The sequence below is a fragment of the Salmo salar genome, chromosome 04 (assembly GCF_965601325.2).
Source record: "Salmo salar chromosome 04, fSalSal1, whole genome shotgun sequence".
NCBI classification, from domain to species: domain Eukaryota; kingdom Metazoa; phylum Chordata; class Actinopteri; order Salmoniformes; family Salmonidae; genus Salmo; species Salmo salar.
The window spans coordinates 59,628,253-59,649,106 of record NC_138294.1 but is presented as its reverse complement, the minus strand read 5'-3'; the positions used below and the strand labels follow the sequence as shown (position 1 = coordinate 59,649,106).

General features: G+C 42.2%; 1 protein-coding gene across 6 annotated transcripts in view; it reads right to left on the bottom strand.

Moving 5' to 3' along the window:
- usp25 (ubiquitin specific peptidase 25) overlaps positions 1 to 17,402 on the bottom strand; it is a 68,841-nt gene extending 51,439 nt beyond the window's left edge. For 5 of the 6 annotated variants that reach the window (XM_014197388.3, XM_014197392.3, XM_014197390.3 and 2 more), the window contains exon 1: positions 17,138 to 17,402. In XM_014197388.3, coding sequence (XP_014052863.1) covers positions 17,138 to 17,179 — 42 coding nt within the window. In that variant the 5' untranslated portion in view covers positions 17,180 to 17,402. The remainder of the gene's footprint in view (positions 1 to 17,137) is intronic. The other variant, XM_082974602.1, reaches the window with a different exon arrangement.
- Between the last annotated feature and the right edge of the window lie 3,452 nt (positions 17,403 to 20,854).

The window sequence follows — 20,854 nt, the reverse complement described above, 5'->3', positions numbered from 1 at the left end:
GAGAGAGGAGAGCGAGGAGGAGAGCGAGAGCGGCGAGAGAGAGAGGAGAGAGAGAGGCGAGAGAGAGCGAGGAGCGAGCGAGAGAGAGAGGAGCGAGAGAGAGAGAGCGAGAGAGAGAGGCTGCGAGAGAGAGAGAGAGAGGAGCGAGCAGAGAGAGAGCGAGGAGCGAGCGAGAGAGGAGCGAGAGAGAGAGGAGCGAGAGAGAGAGGAGCGAGAGTGAGAGGAGCGAGAGAGAGAGAGAGAAGGAGAGAGAGAGCGAGAGGAGCAAGAGAGGAGAGGGGCGAGAGAGCGAGGAGCGAGATCAACCTCTACAAGACTGGGACTGTCATGGTGCAAGGTAACATTAGGCTGTTTGAAACAGACTTTTAGACCATTAAGGAGAGAGCAGAGAGAGAGAGGACACCACCAGTGACATGCCCTCCCACAAGACAAACTCCACCAGGCCCACCCCCACTATCCCCACCCCAAAAGGCACATCCAGCACCTCTCTTCCCACCACAGTGGAGGACACGTCCCAGGAGGAGAGCGACCCCCACAGTGCAGAGCAGACTCAGGCCCTCCTCACCACCATGGCTGCCATGAGGGAGGAGTTCACCAGACTGGAGGGGGAGGTGGTCCTGCTCAGGGAGAGCGTGAGCAAAACAGACATCCTCACCTTAGAGGAGCTCCTAACCAAGGGTGTAAACAGCAACCAGACATCCTCACCGTAGAGGAGCTCCTAACCAGGTGAGGACAGAGCAGGACAGCAGCCTTGCAACACAGCTGAAAGAGGTTCAGCAAGAGAGAGACGGACTCAAGAGAGAGCTGGCTGATCTAACAAAGGAAGTGAGAGAGCTCCAAAAAGACAGGCAGAGCAGTAATAACGATCTGACCTCACTAAGAGAGGAGCTGCAGGAGAGAAAGAGAACAGAGGACAGGCTGCAGGAGAGAAAGAGAACAGAGGACAGACTGCAGGAGAGAAAGAGAACAGAGGACAGACTGCAGGAGAGAAAGAGAACAGAGGACAGACTGCAGGAGAGAAAGAGAACAGACTGCAAGAGAGAAAGAGAACAGAGGACAGGCTGCAGGAGAGAAAGAGAACAGAGGACAGGCTGCAGGAGAGAAAGAGAACAGACTGCAGGAGAGAAAGAGAACAGAGGACAGGCTGCAGGAGAGAAAGAGAACAGAGGACAGGCTGCAGGAGAGAAAGAGAACAGAGGACAGGCTGCAGGAGAGAAAGAGAACAGAGGACAGACTGCAGGAGAGAAAGAGAACAGAGGACAGGCTGCAGGAGAGAAAGAGAACAGGCTTCAGGAGAGAAAGAGAACAGAGGACAGGCTGCAGGAGAGAAAGAGAACAGAGGACAGGCTGCAAGAGCAGCTAGAACACCACTCTATGACCTGCCCTCACAGAGCAGAGGAGCCCAGCTCAACCAGCCAGGCTTCCCCAGCCCTGCCTGCTGCACACCTCCTCCCCAGCCCACAGAACAGCCTCCCACTGACAGCGGTACCGGCACAGACCAGCCACAGACCAGCCACACCCCAGCTCCAACACCCACCAGCCCCCCCACTACCCCCTCCAGTCCAGAAGAAACACTGGCTGACATCGTCCTGTTAATGGACTCATATGGGAAGTTTGTTCAGGAGAAGAAACTTTTCCCTCGACACAAAAGGAGAAAGGTGTGGTGCCCAACAACGCAGAGTGCCATGGAGCTGCTTGATAAGGCCCATCTTGGGTCCCCAAGCCACATAATCATACACACCGGAAGCAACGTCCTGCGTGCTCAGCAGGAGAGGGTGGCGACTTCACTACGGGGAGTGATTGAGAAGGCCTCCGCAATCTTCCCCAACACAAGAATCGTGGTGTCAACCCTTCTACAGAGGAAGGACTTCCACCATGCCACAATCCAAAGAATAAACACCAGCCTCTCCCGGGACTGTGCCCTGCGACCCAATTTACACCTGGCCACCATCCCACCCTCGATCAGGACAGTCTCTGACCATGTTCACCTGTACAGGGAGACAGTCCCCATCCATGCCAAAACTCTCAAGGACGTCGCTTTAAACCGCAGCCCGACCTCTCCACCCAGGAACAGCGGAGCAATCTCCACCCCTCCGAGATCACCGACGCAACACCACGGACCCCCCAGCCATGACCACAGCACCACCAACCTCAATGCCCACCACAGCCAGCGTAGCACAGACCACCCCAGTCCAGCTTCAGACCCACCCAGACGATGCCTACCACCCCCTGCCCCCCACCGCAGACCCACACTTGGAGGAGCCATAGCCCAGCAGGCAGAGCTACGCACAGGCTGTAGCACAGGCTGTGAGAGGAGCAACTGGCCCATCCCCCACCAACGAAATGAGTGACATTAACCTTTTTGGGCTAGGGGGCAGTATTCGGAATTTCGGACTGACGTGCCCAAAGTAAACTGCCTGTTGCTCAGGCTCAGAAGCTAGGGTATGCATATAATTGGAAGCATTGGATAGAAAACACTCTGAAGTTTCTAGAACTGTTAAAATAATGTCTGAGTATAATAGAACTGATATGGCAGGCGAAAACCCGAGGAAAATCCATCCAGAAAGTGGGATTTTTTTTATGTGAGTGGTTTTCCATTGAAAGCCAATTGACTATATAAGGTTTTAGGGTCTAGATTGCAGTTCCTATGGCTTCCACTAGATGTCAACAGTCTCTAAAGACTGTTGACATCTAGTGGAAGTCATAGGCTTGTTTTCTGAAAAACGACAAAGAAAAATATATTTTGGTAAGTGGTCTATGGAATCATGCAGTACCGTTTTGCGCACGTGACTGTGTGCGCGCTCTTCGTTCTTTTTACTTCCTATTGAATACGCTATTGTCCGGTTGAAATATTATCGATTATTTAGATAATTGACAACCTGAGGATTAATTATAAACATCATTTGACATGTTTCAACGAACTTTACCGGTATTATTAGGATATATTCGTCTGCATGTTTTGACCGCCTTTGAGCCAGTGGATTACTGAACAAAAAGCGCCAACAAAACTGAGTTTTTGGGATATAAAGAGGGACTTTATCGAACAAAACAACCATTTATTGTGTAGCTGGGACCCTTTGGATTGCCAACAGAGGAAGATCTTCAAAGGTAAGTGATTTATTTCATCGCCATTTCTGACTTTCGTGACGCCTCTTCTTGGTTGGAAAATGTTTGTAAGCGGGGCGCTGTCCTCAGATAATATCATGGTATGCTTTCGCCGTAAAGCCTTTTTGAAATCTGACAAAGCAGCTGGATTAACAAGAAGTTAATCTTTTAACCGATGTATAACACTTGTATTTTCATGAATGTTTATTATTACTATTTTTGTAATTTGATTTTGGTGCTCTGCAATTTCACCGGATGTTGTCGAGGTGGGACGCTAGCATCCCAATGAGCCCAAAGAAGTTAAACAAATGCTGAGTCTACTATGCTCACGTGATAGGCCGAGGGTCATGGTAAGATGAGCACAAGAACTCCACCATCCTCTCACTACATCCACCCAAGTGGCATGACACAAATCCTATCTTAAATGATTAACAAATCACATTTGCATAAGAAGAGTTTACATTAATTGAAAAATCCTATTTTAATAGTTCTTGTTTGGATTGTGAGTGTTTGTCTCATTTTGAAGGTAAAGAAAAAAAGTTATGAAATCTTTTTACGTTGCATGTTGGAATTTACACCTCTCAGACCACAGTAAAATCACAGTGTATCTGAGAAGAGCAGAACCCAACCGTGAAGCATCACGGCCCAATAAATTACATGGTACCAGACAGGCCTAAAGATGGAGTGAAAACAGTACAGACATCTACCAAAAAGCAATTAGTAGCCAAAAAATACAATCTCTACTGGACAACTTTTTAGCCTTAACATTCTCCTACAGCAATGAAGGTGTAAATTTGGCCATTTGGAACATAAACTTTATATTTGACAAATTAGCCTCCATGGCTAATCTAAAGAAGCATATGAGCAAACCAAAAATAACAGATAATGAAAGATGGTTTGATAATGATTGCAAAAATTGAAGAAAGTAATTGAGAATTATATCTAATCAAAAACACAGAACCAGACAACAAAAATATACACCTTCAATATGGGGAAATACTGAAGCAATACAAACACACCCTAAGAACAAAAAAGGAACAGCACATTAGAAATCAGCTGGATGGAATTGAGGAATCCATAGAATCAAACCACTTCTGGGAGAATTGGAATAAATTAAACAAACCTCATCAGGAGGAATTGGCTATCCAAAATTGGGATATGTGGAGAAATCATTTTGCAAACCTCTACAGCAATATAACAAAGAGCCCATAACAAAAAGATATACAAGAAAAATTACAAATCCTTGAATCAGCAGTCAAAGAGTATCAGAATCCTGTGGATACCCCAATTACAGAAGAATAATTATTGGAAAAACTATGCACTCTCCAACCCAAAAAGGTCTGTGGTGCTGATGGTATTTTAAATGAAATGATCAAATATACAGACCACAAATTCAAATTGGCTCTACTCAAACTCTTCAACATTATCCTCACTGCAGGTATTTTCCCCGATATTTGAAACCAGGAATTGATCACACCAATCTATAAAAATGGAGACAAATTTGACCCAAATAATTACAGAGGAATTTGCGTTAACAGCAACTTGGGGAAAATTCTCTGCAGTATTATAAATAGCAGACTACATAATTTCCTTGACGAACACAACATCCTGAGCAGAAGCCAGATTGGATTTCTAAAAAATGATCGTACAACAGACCACATTTACACCCTCCACACTCTAATTGACAAACAAGTAAACCAAAACAAAGGCAAAATCTACTCGTGTTTTGTAGATTTCAAGAAAGCATTTGATTCAATTTGACAATAAGGTATTTTTATAAACTAATAGAAAGTGGTATTGGAGGGAAAATATATGATGTTATTAAATCAATGTACACTAAAAACAAATGTGTGGTTAAAATTGGCAACAAGCAAACAGACTTCTTCTCTCAGGGAAAGGGAGTGAAACAGGGCTGCCCAATAAGTCCAACGCTATTTAACATCTACATGAATGAATTGTCAAAAACATTAGAAGAATCGGCAGCACCTGGTATCACCCTACACAACACTGAAATCAAGTGTCTGCTGTACGCAGATGACCTGGTGCTGCTGTCTCCCACTAAAGAGGGTCTGCTGTAAACAGATGACCTGGTGCTGCTGTCTCCCACTAAAGAGGGGTTACAGCAGCACCTAGATCGTCTTCACAGGTTCTGTCAGACCTGGGCTCTGACCGTTAACCTAAAAAACGATATATAAAATGATATTCCAAAAAAGGTCCGGAAATCAGGATGACACAAATATAAATTCTATTTGGACACCAAAAAGGAACTTCAAAATCGAAATTCCAATTAGAATCTGGCTCAAAATGTTCCATTCAGTTATAGAACCAATTGCTCTATATGGCAGTGAGTATGGGGTCCAATCTCTAAAAATGAATTTACCAAATGGGAGAAACATCCAATCGAAATACTGCATGCAGAGTTTTGCAAGTGCAAAGAAAAACTCAAAATAACGCTTGTAGAGCAGAATCGGGCCAATACCCCCTCAATCGAATAGAAAAAAAGAGCCATCAAATTTTACAACCATCTAAAAACAAGTGACCCCAAAACATTCCATCACACAGCTCTACAATGTCAAGAGATGAAACAAGAGAAGAGTCCCCTCAGCCAGCTGGTTCTGAGGCTCAGTTCACTAACCCAAACCAACCCCATAGAGCCTCAGGACAGCACTCAGAAAATCTGGCCCAACCAAATCACAAAACAAAAAGAAAAATATATCACTTATTGGAAAGACACCACAAAAAAATCTAACTTCAATGCTATTTGGCTCTAAACAGACAGTACATGGTGGCAGACTATCTGACCACTGTGACTGATAGAAAACACTGACTAGGTACTGACTCAGTGAGCACAGTCTGGCTATAGAGACCGGTCGTCACAGACAAACCTGGCTGCCCAGAGAGGACAGGCTGTGCTCACTCTGCTCCAGGGGAGAGGTAGAGAGAGACAGAGACACATTTCCTATTACACTGTGACAAATACTCAGACCTAAGAGAATATTTCTTTCCCAAAATTATAATTCAATACAAAGAATTTGAAACTATAAAATCAAATATTTATTGGGTGAAAAGCCAAAATGTGCAGTTTTGGCAGCCAAATGTGTGTCCTGCTGCCACAACCTGAGGGACAGCCAGTGAAAAGTGCAATGTAATGTCGATAATATTTCCCATCTTGTTTTGTTTTGTCTTTCATACCATGTCATGCGTCTTCTCAGTCATGTTGACACTGGTCTACTACCATTGCTTTAATGTATTGTTGATGGTAATCCCATATCCACTACTACTATTATTGCTGTTGGTCCCACCATTTGTTTATATATAAATATTATATAAAGTCAATTGAATTGAAAAGAGAGACAGAGAGAGAGAGAGAGGGCAAAGAGAGGGCAGAGAGAGGGGGGGGGGGGGGCAGAGAGAGAGGGGGGGGGGGCAGAGAGAGAGAGGGGGGGCAGAGAAAGAGAGGCAGATGAGGACATGACAGGACACACGTCACTCTTCATCAATTCACTAGCGGAACAACACAAATCAGCAAGAGCACAAAATGTCTGACAATCTTAACTGAACCAAGCTAGCTAAGCTGCAGAGGATGATGTATTGCAAGAAGGCTACAACGTTTTACCGAATCCATGCAGACTACCAGACAGACAGGCATTAACTGGTGGAGAGGATGAGACTGCACTGTGCACTCATGTCTGCCCTGCTGGCGCATGTCAACCCCAGCTGGGGTGCAAGGGCTTACCACCACACAATGGCCGTGTCCATTAAACAATGAGCCAGTGCATTACACACCCTGATCGAGTGCACTCCAACACTCCAAACAATGACAGAGAGCACTTACTGCCAGGACCTGAGGCTCAGGCCACTATTCTAGACCCTAGGATAGCAGCCATAGAGGCTAGAACATTAAGTACACTGCTACAAGTGGCTGTGTGCTGCAAAGATACCATCAAGGGAACCCCATGTTTGCCACAAAATAAACATGGGTGAATAAATATGGGTGCTAACTACTGCTCCACTTGTGTCCACTGTCCCACAGCTCCTTGGCAACTACCTCCAGATATTTCACAGGGGGTTAAAAGTGAAAGTGTTTTGGCCCTGGCTGGGGCACCTGTGTTTCACAGGGCCATTAGAGAGAGGGAAATCACAGTTCACTTCACACCGTTATAGTAAGTGAACATAAATAATACACCAACCTAACAAGCTCGCTCTGTCTGTCTCTCCCTCTCTGTCACGGCTCCCATTCAGGCTAGGCGTAATACTAGGCAGTGCTCTTAGGACAGTGGTCAAACCTAGAGACAGCTGCTATGCCAAGTTCTCCCTGACTGAGCCAAATCAAAACACTCCTCCCCAGACTGGAATTCAAAACAACCTACATTTTAGTCATTTAGCAGACGCTCTTATCCAGAGCAACTTACATGTAGTGAATGCATACTTATAACTTTTTTTTATAACGTTTTTTTTATTTTTTTTTTTAAACGTACTGGTCTCCCGTGGGAATCAAACCCACAACCTTGGCGTTGCAAACACCATGCTCTACCAACTGAGCCACACGGGAACCTCACTATTATTGGGCGTCTCTTCATTCCAAACAATCTATCATTTATTGCTGTGCTCTATTAGCTAAGGTCATTTCCATCCAAAAGTCTCCATGAGCACCAACATGTGAAGGAGCATGTCAAATTGGGTATAGAAATCAAAGCGAAGAGTCTACATTTTGTTTAATTAAGGCATATATAGACATTTTAACAATTATCCATCCTAAAAGGGTGGAATAAGCAAAAGCTTTGATTTCTGGTCAAACAGGTTGATAAGGGGTCTTGGAAAACATCTACCAGAAAAAGTCTTAAACAGGTATTGAAATACATCGCCTTCGCAAAGAGTTGATCAGGCTGTTGATTGTGGCCTGTGGAATGGTGTCCCACTTCTCTTCAATGGCTGTGCGAAGTTGGATATTGGTGGGAACTGGAACACGTTGATCCAGAGCATCCCAAACAGGCTCGAAGGGTGACATGTCTGGTGAGTATGCAGGCCATGGAAGAACTGGGACATGTTCAGCGTCCAGGAATTGTGAATTGTGTATAGACCCTTGTGACATGGGGTCATACATTATCATGCTGAAACATGAGGTGATGGTGGCGGATGAATGGCATGACAATGGGTCTCAGGATCTTGTCACGGTATCCCTGTGCATTTAAATTGCCATTGATAAAATGCAATTGTGTTCATTGTTCGTAGCTTATGCCTGCCCATACCATAACCCCACCATGTGGCACTCTGTTCACAACGTTGACATCAGCAAACCGCTCGCGCACACAACACCATATGTTGGCAAAGGAGAAATGCTCACCAACAGGGATGTAAACAATTGTGTGCACAACATTTGGGAGAAATAAGCTTATGGAACATTTCTGGGAGCTTTTCTCAGCTCATGAAACCAACAATTTACATATTGCGTTTATATTTTTGTTCAGCATAGCAAGGGCAATGACCACAAGTCAGTCATAACGTGGCTAATAGGCTAGCGTATCTATTTATGTAGCAATCTAAAAACACGGAGCCTAACGTTACAAAGTATGTGGACACCTGCTCGTTGAAGATCGTATTCAAAAATCATGGGCATTAATATGGAGTTGGTCCCCCCTTTGCTGCTATAACAGCCTCCACTTGTCTGGGAAGGATTCCACTAGATTTTTAAACATTGCTGCGTGGACTTGCTTCCATTCAGCCACAAGAGCATTAGTGAGGTCGGGCACGGATGTTGGGCGATTAGGCCTTGCTCACAGCCGGCGTTCCAATTCATCCCAAAGGTGTTCCATGGGGTTGAGGTCAGGGCTCTGTGCAGGCCAGTCAAGTTCTTCACACCAATCTCGACAATCCATTTTTTTGTATGGACTTCGCTTTGTGCATGGGGGCATTGTCATGCTGAAACAGGAAAGGGCCTCCCCAAACTGTTGAAAAGTTGGAAGCACAGAATCGTCTACAATGTCATTGTATGCTGTCGTATTAAGATTTCCCTTCACTGGAACTAATGGGCCTAGCCAAAACCATGAAAAACAGCCCCAGACCATTAATCCTCCAACACCAAACTTTACAGTTAGCGCTATGCATTCGGGCAGTAAAATAGTCCTAGCATCCGTCAAACCCAGATTCATCCGTCGGACTGCCAGATGGTGAAGCGTGATTCATCACTCCAGAGAACGCGTTTCCACTGCTCCAGAGTCCAATGGCAGCGAGCTTCACTCCAGCTGACGCTTGGCATTGCGCATGGTGATCTTAGGTTTGTGCAGGCTGCTTGACCATGGGAACCCATTTCAACAGTTCTTGTGTTGACGTTGCTTCCAGAGGCAGTTTGGAACTCGGTAGTGAGTGTTGCAGCCAAGGACAGACGATTTTTACACGCTCTAAATTCCGTTACCAAAAACAGAAATATCTTTAAGATATTTTTTAATTTCTCTCCATCATGAGGAAGATAATGAAAGTTCACATTAGTAACAAGGTAGACCTATCAATTAGTTCGTGTTTTTACTGTCTTTACCAAATCGGTAAAGAAATTTCTGAATAAAAATCTGTAACGGAATTTCTGCTACAATGGGAAGTCATAGTAGTCACAACTACAGTTGGGTTCACCAGTTTGGACAGCACAGTAGAGTTCAGTAAAATACAGTAGAGTTCAGTAAAGTTCAGTACACAGTGGCGCACACTAGAGTTGAGTACACTATAATGTACTGTATTGTACTCGTCTGTGCTGTACTATACGCTACTTTACTGTACTGAACTCTACTGTTCTATGATTGGTTGAGATTTGGTCCGGACCAACCAAATGTGTCTTGTTTGGGGCAGAGCGGATTAAAATAATAGCCAGTGTGTAGAATAATACCCAAATGCAAAAGAGGCTCTTGCGTATTTATACCTTAGTGTACCTATTTAGGATACATTACCATGAAGAGAATGCCATTCATAACCATAATTATGCATTTCTGTGTAGTACAGATCAGGGAACCATGATGAAATTCCTTTACCAGGTGTAAATCCACTTCACTTACTGTAGTTCAATAACCAAAATATATTTTTTCAAAGTCAATGTGTCATGTCAGATGACACCCCATTATTTCTGCAGACATCATTGAATCTTAATTCGGAGCGAATATTGAAGAGGTATTTAATATATATATATATATATATATATATATATATATATATATATATATATATATATATATATATATATATATATATATATATATATATATATATATATATATATATATATATAAACAAAAAACGGAGGGAGATTTTACAGAAATTCTATTACCATACTTCGCATACTTTCTTCCAGTAGATGTGTTTTTGTAACATTTTCTGTGTACGTTGTTAAAAGTAGTCCTGGTGCATAGGGTTGCATGGTTTGTTAAACTTAGAAATCACAGGTTTTTGTTTGGCATACATTTTAAGTGAAAAATCTGCATCTCAGCACAATTCCGGTACTGCGGAATTGCCCCGAATAAAGCTGAACTGATTGTTGCGTTGGGGTTTTCGTGATTCAAAGTATTAGCCAACTACTTTAGCAGACTGAAGCACTTCACAGAGATTGTTGAGAAAGAACAACTGTCCTGTAGAAAGTGCATTTTAGTTTAGTCATGTTTATGAACATACTAGCTATAAAGGCTAGCCACAAGCAGGCAGAACCCAACAGAGGGTGAGAGGGGAGAGGGGTCAGGCCCCCTCTGCCCTGACAGTTGTTTGGAAGCTGACCCATACACACCTCAACTCATCCTCATGTGGCAAGTCTAGAGTGTCTGTCTGTCGCACAGTTTCCCCTTACAAGGAGGTCAGTGCCAGTGAATGACACCAGCACAACGGGCCTGGCTGCCTGAGAGAGTCCACTCTGAGGCTTTACGACATATTAAAGGAATGAGCATTCTGCATTCCAAAGTGTTACAACACCAAGGAGTTTACATATCCTATATCCTATGTGAGTGAACTTAGGCCTTCATGCAACCAGGCATAATAGCATTCAAAACATTGGCATATTGCATCCTGTGTGTTACTACCTAGGTTTATTGCAATTTCACAGGGCAGCCTTATTTTAAAATGGATATAACAAAAACATTCTGCATTCTACACACTAACTCATAATGATAAAGCAAAAACTGGTTTTTATAAATTTGTGCAAATTTGTTAAAAATACCAAATGGAAATGTCACATTTACTTAAGTATTCAGACCCTTAGTCTCCCAGTCCTTGCACTGAAAAACATCTCCACAGCATGATGCTGCCACCACCATGCTTCACCGTAGGGATGGCGTCAGGCTCCCTCCATACGTGACGCTTGGCATTCAGGCCAAAGGGTTCAATCTTGGTTTTATCAGACCAGAAAATCTTGTTTCTTTAGGTGCCTTTTGGCAAACTCCAAGTGGGCTGTCATGTACATTTTACTGAAGAGTAGTTTCTGTCTGGCCACTCCACCATAAAGCCTGATTGGTGGAGTGCTGCAGATGCTTGTCCTTCTGGAAGGTTCTCCCATCTCCAGAGTGACCATCAGGTTCTTGGTCACCTCCCTCACCAAGGCCCTTCTCCACCGATTGCTCAGTTTGGCCAGGTGGCCAGCTCAAAGAAGAGTCTTGGTGGTTCCAAACTTCATTTTAAGAATGATGGAGGCCACTGTGTTCTTGGGGACCTTCAATGCTGCAGAAATGTTTTGGTACCCTCCCCATATCTGTGCAGACACAATCCTGTCTCGGGCAATTCCTTCAACCTCATGGCTTGGTTTTTGCTCTACCATGCGCTGTCAACTGTGGGACCTTATATAGACAGGTGAGTGCCTTTCCAAATCATGTCCAATCAATTGAATTGACCACAGGTGGACTCCAATAAAGTTGTAGAAACATCTCAAGGATGATCAATGGAAACAGGAAGCACCTGAGCTCAGTTTCGAGTCTCATAGCAAAGGGTCTGAATACTTACGTAAATCAGGTATTTTTTAAATAAATTTGCAGAGATTTCTAAAAACTTGTTTTTGCATTGTCATTATGGGGTATTGTGCATAGATTGATGAGGGGGAAAAAATGATTTAATAAATGTTAGAATAAGGCTGCAACGTAACTAAAATGTGGAAAAAGGGTCTCAATACTTTCAAACTGCACTGTATATGGCCTTATATAACCCCATAACATAACTAGGGATGCACAATGTATCAGTGAACATATCGGAATCGGACAATATTAACTAAAAATGCCAAAATCGGTATTGGTCCGATGTCTAGTTTAACGCCGATGTCAAAGCTGACGTGCATACCTATATAACGTAGGTACATGACGTAATGACGCCACGTAAAACTGTGCAACACAGCATTCCTAACCTGGCCCACAATGTCTGCTGCGTGGATCGAGCAGTCAATGAGTCGAGCAGTCATTTGAAAGAGTAACATTTCAGCGAGACAAATCCATTGAAGCCAAGATAATGGAATTCATTGCCCTTGACAATCAACCGTTCTCTGTCGTGGGTGATGTTGGCTTTCGCGACTGGTCGAGCACCGATACACACTAACAAGTGAGCTATTTTTCAGATCTTTCCCTACCGGAGTTAGACAGTAATTGCGTCACTGCTATTAGCATCACGACATACTATGGAACGCCGTTTGGGTCTTTGCGTGTCAAAAAAGATACACGTCAAATTACACTATTGACAATAACACTATTTGACAGGTTAAATAAGCTTTAAATTTGACAAGTAAAATAACAGTTCTATTATAGAATGTTGTGTGTTCTGAATTTGCAAGTGCAAGCCAAGCGCCACCACTACTATCAGTAGCACTGTCAAAGCTGTACAAAAAAAAAAGTTTGCAAACACCAGCCACAGACGATGTGTTCACAATACCGCATTGGTATTAAAGCATTATTTGTTCGACCGCAACTTCTAGGGTAGCTAGCTTTTAGCTTGGTACCTAGCTAGCGCCAATACAACCAGCCCGAAAACAATGACCAGTAGAAACTGCAGTCATTTTCATTATTCTTAGCAATGATTTAAGAATCCTTGTGAGTAAGTATTAGCTAGGTAGCCACTTCTTGTTCACCTATTGAAATTGAACTTCAGTTCATGAAAATAAATAGCTAGCCAGCTACTTACCCCTGAAGGCCAAAGCTAACGTTATCAGCAGTCAGCTAGCTTCATCTGGCTAGTGAGGCTCGACCGGACCGGGTTATGTGTTGTGAAGCTAGCCACAATAAGGATTAGGCACAATAGTGGAATTTGCGGTTTGTCTCTAAAATAAAAGTACCTCTTTGAAAGTGACGCAGAAGGTTACAATTGGTGGAATCATGCCATATTTAGACTAGATAACGTTAAACAAGGTTGGAATGCGAAGCAATGATATGGGGTATCAGTCTACTCGGTGACACCCACAGAACACAACTGTGTTATGCAAATATTATAGTTGTAGCTCTTATCGCAGGAGTGTCACTATGTGAAATCACCTCCCCAGTCAGACTACAGTGAGGGGAAAAAAGTATTTGATCCCCTGCTGATTTTGTACGTTTGCCCACTGACAAAGAAATAATCAGTCTATAATTTTAATGGTAGGTTTATTTGAACAGTGAGAATAACAAAAAAATCCAGAAAAACGCATGTCAAAAATGTTATAAATTGATTTGCATTTTAATGAGGGAAATAAGTATTTGACCCCCTCTCAATCAGAAAGATATGTACAGTGAAATAAGTATGCCCCCAATTCAATTCTAAAGTATGATACATCCAGTGTGATTTCAACAGATTTGTCAAATTAACTAATTATTTTCTTTTGTTGATTTATATAACAACATTCTAACCTCGTTTACCATGATCTATTCAATTATGGCATAATTCTACTATTTGTATTAATTTGCATCACTGTCAATTACATACTTTTATTTTGAAGTCTAACAACAAAGTCCACTATTGTGGCTAATCCTTATTTTGGCTAGCTTCACATAGATGGGTCCGACCACCATTAATCAAGTAAGAACTGTCTTATAAATTAGGGTTATTTTAGATGATGACACCTAGCTATATGTTTAGCTAGCTAGCTATAGCTACTGAAACAGATGTCATTTTGCTATGTTTTTGGGGAAGAACATTGTTTGCATCCATGAGCTAGCTTGCTTTTTTTATGACCAGCACGGTAGGTGCGTTAGACAACTTTACCAGCATCATAGCATACGTATCAATGAATCGTTGTGACATATGAAATACGAGTGGTAGTGTAATCAATGTGTAATAACTACGTGAAAGATTTATGAACGCGTTAAATTATTGTGTGACGTGCAGTCATATTCAGGTCCTGATTGGTCAACAAGCTTATTTGACACAAATAGTGTTATTTGACACAAAGTGTTATTTGACGAGTATCTTTTTTTGACACGCAAAGACCCAAACGGCGTTCCACAGAAATCCTGGTTGAGAATGAAACGACTGACCAACGAAACAGCACAGCAAGGAAGTGCAAGAAATAGGTTTTGATTATGTTTTACTGGTAATGGGGACATACAGCTGAAGTTGGAAGTTCACATACACTTAGGTTGGAGTCATTAAAACGTATCTATTAAAAGTATCTATATCCACAGTAAAATGAGTCCTATATCGACATAACCTGAAAGGCCGCTCAGCAAGGAAGAAGCCACTGCTCCAAAACCGCCATAGAAAAGCCAGACTACGGTTTGCAACTGCACATGGGGACAAAGATGGTACTTTTTGGGGAAATGTCCTTTGGTCTGATGAAACAAAAATAGAACTGTTTGGCCATAATGACCATCGTTATGTTTGGAGGAAAAGGGGGGATGCTTGCAAGCCGAAGAACACCATCCCACCCGTGAAGCACGGGGGTGGCAGCATCATGTTGTGGGGGTGCTTTGCTACAGTGAAGCTTGTGGAAGGCTACCCGAAACGTTTGACCCAAGTTAAACAATTTAAAGGCAATGCTGCCAAATACTATTTGAGTGTATGTAAACTTCTGACCCACTGGGAATGTGATGAAAGAAATAAAAGCTGAAATAAATCATTCTCTCTACTATTATTCTGACATTTCACATTCTTAAAATAAAGTGGTGATCCTAACTGACCTAAGACAGGGAATTTTTACTCTGATTAAATGTCAGGAAATGTGAAAAACTGAGTTTAAATGTATTTGGCTAAGGTGTATGTAAACTTCCGACTTCAACTGTACGTAAATGCCAACAAAATAACGTTTTGGTCAGTGTGGTGTGTATGTGTAACCTTTATTTAACTAGGCAAGTCAGTTAAGAACGAATTATTATTTACAATGACGCCTACCCTGGCCAAACCCGGACGACGCTGGGCCAATTATGCGCCGCCCTATGGGACTCCCAATCACGGCCAGATGTGATACAGCCTGGATTCGAACCAGGGACCGTAGTGACAAAAATGTCATATCGGTGCATCACTAAACATGACCATAACATACCTCCTGCTGTTCTGAACTAAGTCAATAGAGAGTATGGTCTCTAATGTTGCCAAATCATATCATCATCAACACTAATCAAATGATGTGGTGCTGGATGGTAATCTGAGCGATAGTAACACCCTCAGACAAATCCCATGACTGTGTAATACAGCAGCTAGGTAGTCATCTTACCTAAAGAATTGAGTTAAGTAAACAGCTGCTATGGTATGAGGACTACACTGTCAGCAGCCAGCTCACTAAATCATTGTATCGTTTGCTTCATATAGCTAATGTTTGTGAACACCCGAACCTATGGCTCAATCTGACCTGTAACAACCTAATTAAAACGAGGAAGTCATGTTGGTCTTCTTCCCCCAAATCCGATTGTAGTGTGGTCATGATGCGTTTACCATTTTAAAATCACAACAATGATTCATAGCCGTCTGCATAGTTGTACTAGATACGTGTTTGTCAAATATATATTCGTCAACGTAACCGGTCAAAATTAGCCAACCTACTGCCTCTCTCAGGAAGCTTACAGTAATGCAGTTGCATTCAGACTCATCGTTGCCACTCCTGCCTGGCAGTCACAGCACGTAAACAAACATATCACAACAGTAATTTTAGTAACATTAGCAAACCAACTCAGGCACACAAACAGATCATGTGCTGGGTCAAGTGTGGCTGACTTGTATGACGAAACCAACAGTGACTTGCTATCTTATAACCCATCAACAGTCAACTAACCCAATGATTTCTAACGTCTTAGCTGGTTAAAGTTAGTTAGCTAGCTAGCTCACAAGACGAGAAGATCACACTGGCCTAAAACGGTCTAAACTTGACCTAGCAAACATTTAGGCACCCAGTAACGACCTTGGTTATGTTAAATTGACGACATTAGCTAGCTACCCAGCAAGCTAACTGTTCCCCTCAAATAGGCGTGTCACTGTTTGTAAACTTACGTTAGTGGGGCTACCTGTAACTTTAGCGCGCTAGCTAACTTGTTGGCAATGTACCAAGCTAGCCAACGTTAGCTAGTTAGATACGTTAGCAATCTGCCCTCATGATTTGTTTGACAAGGGGATTATTTAACGATGCATATTTGTAAATACTAAGAGATCCTGCACTCGATTGAGAAAAGATCCAACGATCTGACGCCACACTTGGAAAACAACAAATCACTTTAATAATGTTTACATACTATTTTACCCACTTCATAAGTTATATACTATTCTAGTCGAGACCTATCCTAGCAATATAACTATTGCTGTACACACCTTTTCTATTAACATAACTACTGCCCATAACGTGTCTACACACCAGCATATACATATTGTTATATCCTTATATCCTAGACTTTGACATTGCTCGTTTTAATACTTCTATATTTCTTCATTCCTTTCGTTTTACTTTTGGGATTTGTTGGTATTGTTAGGTTGGCGCTAGGAACATAACATAAGCATTTCGCTACACACGGGATAACATCTCCAAAATATGTGTACGCGACCAATTACATTTGATTTGATAAGCTAGCTATCTTTCCCTGCCAGATTTGCTAGCAAGCAGGCGGAGAACGAAAACATTGCCACTATGTAGACATACCTTCTGAGAATGCTGTTGGAGGACATTCTGCTCCACGGTCATGGCCGGTTGAGAATGAAACGAAAATAAATTAAAACCTAAGCTAAAAAAACGAGTTATAGCCAAGTAAAATAACAGTTAAGATGTCCCCCAGTTATTCAGCGCGATAGCGGTCGCCATGGGAAATGCAGGCATGGAGGAAAACATAGGCAAAGACCGTGAAAAAACCTATGGAGTTGCTACCACGCGATCGCTTTTCTGTTTTCGATTTGTACTGCCTTGTTGGACTGCATTTACGTCACGGATCTAGCTTTAGAATGACGCAATGAACAACTTTCAGTTCTGCAATGTTGAATACTTTCCATTTCCATTTCTTGCCATTCGAAAACTAAATAATTTCAAACCAACTATTCTGATTTAGGCAACATGTCAGCTTCACTATTAAAGATTTTAACACATTTGTGTCTTGTGTGATTACAAATGACTATAAATAAGGGTAATATTATGTGTGTTATAAATTAATAGAGCAGAATATAATAATTGTATTTTTCCCAGAGAGAAAGACAGCCTTGATAAGATTTGTATATTTGTTAGAATACATGTTAAATGCCCTAAATGTGTGGCGTAAGGTTAGGGACCAAACTCATAATCCGTTTCTATTATCAATTTATTAACAACTTAACAGAGCCCACATGTGATATATTTGCAGATCACAGCAAATACAAAGACAAAATGTTGGTAACGAATTCACTGGTATGTAAATTATATACATTTTCCTGAAAAAAACAGTGTCACTGTTCAATTGGTTGTGTCATACTTTTCTGGCTTTGAAGTAGGAAGGGGCTTTAAGGCGGCAGCTCCGAAAAGCACAGAGAGAGACCCACAATGGAATATATTATTTTTGTTTTGTTTTAATACCCCGTACATTAGGTGGCGGCAATACACCAATAGGTGTCGTCTGCCATAAAACGTTAAAGAAGAAGAAGAAGAAGAGTGAGAGGAGCCAGAGGAGCCACTGTGAGAGGTTTTCATTGGGCTGGACATGGTGGCGAGTAGTGCGGACGAAATGGAGGAAATTGAGATAAAGTTGGTGAAGCAACAGCTGTGCTGGAATTCGAACAATATGAGTGTCAGTTCTGATGGTATGGAGCGGGAGGACGAGGGTCAAGGACCGGAATGTCCGGTAGTGGAAAGACATAGGAAGTAGAGAGATCATGATACAGGAAGCAGTGGAGTGTCTAGTAAAGGAGCATAAAGAGGGTCAAGGTAGGAAGCAAGAGTAATATGTGTTGGAGTGGAAAGTGGTGATAGTGTTTGATGAGACTACAGGGCCTCACTTACACCCTATCTGACTATATAATGCAGTAAAGAAAGAGGTAGGTGGAGTGAAATTAGCTTGGTTAATTGGAAATTGTAGATTGTTAATATTGTGTGGTTGCCAGGCTCAGCAAGAGAAGATTCTGAAAATGGAAAAGCTTAAAGGGAAGAAGATTAAAAGCCATGTCCCTGGTGCTTATGCTAGATTGAGGGGAATCATCACTGGGGGTCCCAATATCTATGTCCACAGATGATATTAAAGAAAATGTGATCGGAGGAAGGCCAAAAGGTTGATCAGTAGGAAAGGAGGTCAAAGAAGTGAAAGCCTATCAGTGCTGCTGAGGGTTGACAAGGTTATGCTTGGGAAAGGACAGATAGGATTCCTTAGTTTCAATGTCAGAGAATTTGTCCCATCCCCATTGCAGTGTTTTAAATGCCAAAGAATGGGATATGTAGCTGTTCTTTATAAAGTAAGGAAAAGATGTGCCAAGTGTGGAAGGGAACATGATTACGGTGAATGTGGGAGCAATGTGAAGATTACATTTTGTAATTGTTGGGGGGAACATAGTGCAGCATTTGGTGGATGCCAGGTGCAGAGAGAGGCTAGAGAGTCTCAGAGATATAGAATTAGTCATGATGTATCGTATGTAGAGACTGTAAGACAGATTGGTGGAACTACACTGTGGAATGATGGAGCTTCCATGGCCGCTCCTGTAGTAAGTGGACCTAATGTCGGGGCTGGTGTTTCTGCTGGTCCTGGCATTATTTAGAGGCCTGTTCAGAAATCTTGCACTCATGAATGTGCGGTGTCAAAGGATACTTTGATAATTAATAAAGTTGACTTCATAGCTTTTATTGGTAAAGCGACAAAAGAGATACTGGGGTAACAGATGTTACTGTTAAAATGTTTGTTGAGATGCTGAACAATCCTAAGGGTGGAGTGTTTCAGCATGCTATAGATCAAGTTTAATGGGGTAGGGAGGTTGGGGACTGTGTTTTTTTGGGGAGGGGGGGAAATGTGGTAGAAGTTAGTAGGGATTATTATTATTATTGAAAAATTGGGCAGATCATGATTGATCGTACACTCCAGCAGGGTAGGTGGCGGGCATGCACTTAAACGATTGGTTGCGGACCGCCATGATATCAAAGAAGAAGAAGAAACCCAGGGAGAGAGAGAAAGAGAGAGAGAGAGATTTAGTTACAGGTGCTTGCAGATGAATGCATATATCTATCTATTCGACAGTAGGGCTTTTGAGACATTGGGTGGGATGAGCTGTGTGGATAGCCTCCTGCTCAAAATGATGCTGTGACCTTCTGAGTTGTGTAAAGGTGCTGAACAGTACTGTACTGTGCTACTTCATAACAGAGAAGTCCTTCCAGATACAAGACCATAGGATAAACATATGAGGATTTATTAAATTCACTGCTAAGAATTTCTGACTAGAATTGCTTTGTCTTTCTCTATATGCAATGTATCACATAATGGTATGGTCTGTATTTAGTGTGGTGGAAAAATACAAATGCATGATAGTTTTTGGATAGCCCCTCAGGTGAGATACTAGAGTGTTTACCTGGGGGCCCCATTTAGGTCTTGGTGCAGTTTTGCCTGAGCTTTGGATGGAGAAGTCAGGAGAATCAGGAATGCTGAAGCATGGCTGCCATTTCTGCATCCACTTTGACCTCTATGTCTGTCTGTAGGAATCAAGCAGAAACACAAAACACAGCCGTTCAGTGGCAAAACTGTGACCAGGTATGGAGTACTGAAGCCCACCTCGGGTATTAGAAAGATCAGGTCTCACCAGTAGAGGGCACCACTTAAACCTTCTCCTGTTACAACACACAGAAAACATGACATTAGATAATCAATTCCCAACCATCTCCAACCCCCCTCCACTGCTATGTTGTTGATAATGTAATGTATCTAGGACAGTGAGTTATTGGGTCTTGCATTGGCTCAACATCCTAGAGTGTGACATTGGTGGAATAAAGGCTCTTTAACATGTGCTATAGTCCCACTTCTGTCATAATTGTTCCTGTCAGATAGCATACATTATACTTTCAGCTCTGTCAATTGTTACTCATAAATCAAGGCTTCTTACCTCAGAGAACTGGGTCATGTTTCAGATGTTCCAGAACAGACTTGCTGGAATATTCACTGAGCGTACAAAATATTATGAACACCTGCTCTTTCCGTGATAGACTGACCAGGTGAAAGCTATTATCCCTTATTGAAGTCACTTGTTAAATCCAACTCAATATATCAGTAACGTGTTCTTAATGTTTTGTACACTCAGTGTATGTCGCTGAAGTAAAGTTTCCCACCCTCCTGTAAATACATACGATTTGACATGAATTATCAGAGTCCTGATAAGATGGCTCAAGAGACAAAATACTATATTATCATAGGAAGATCACATGATC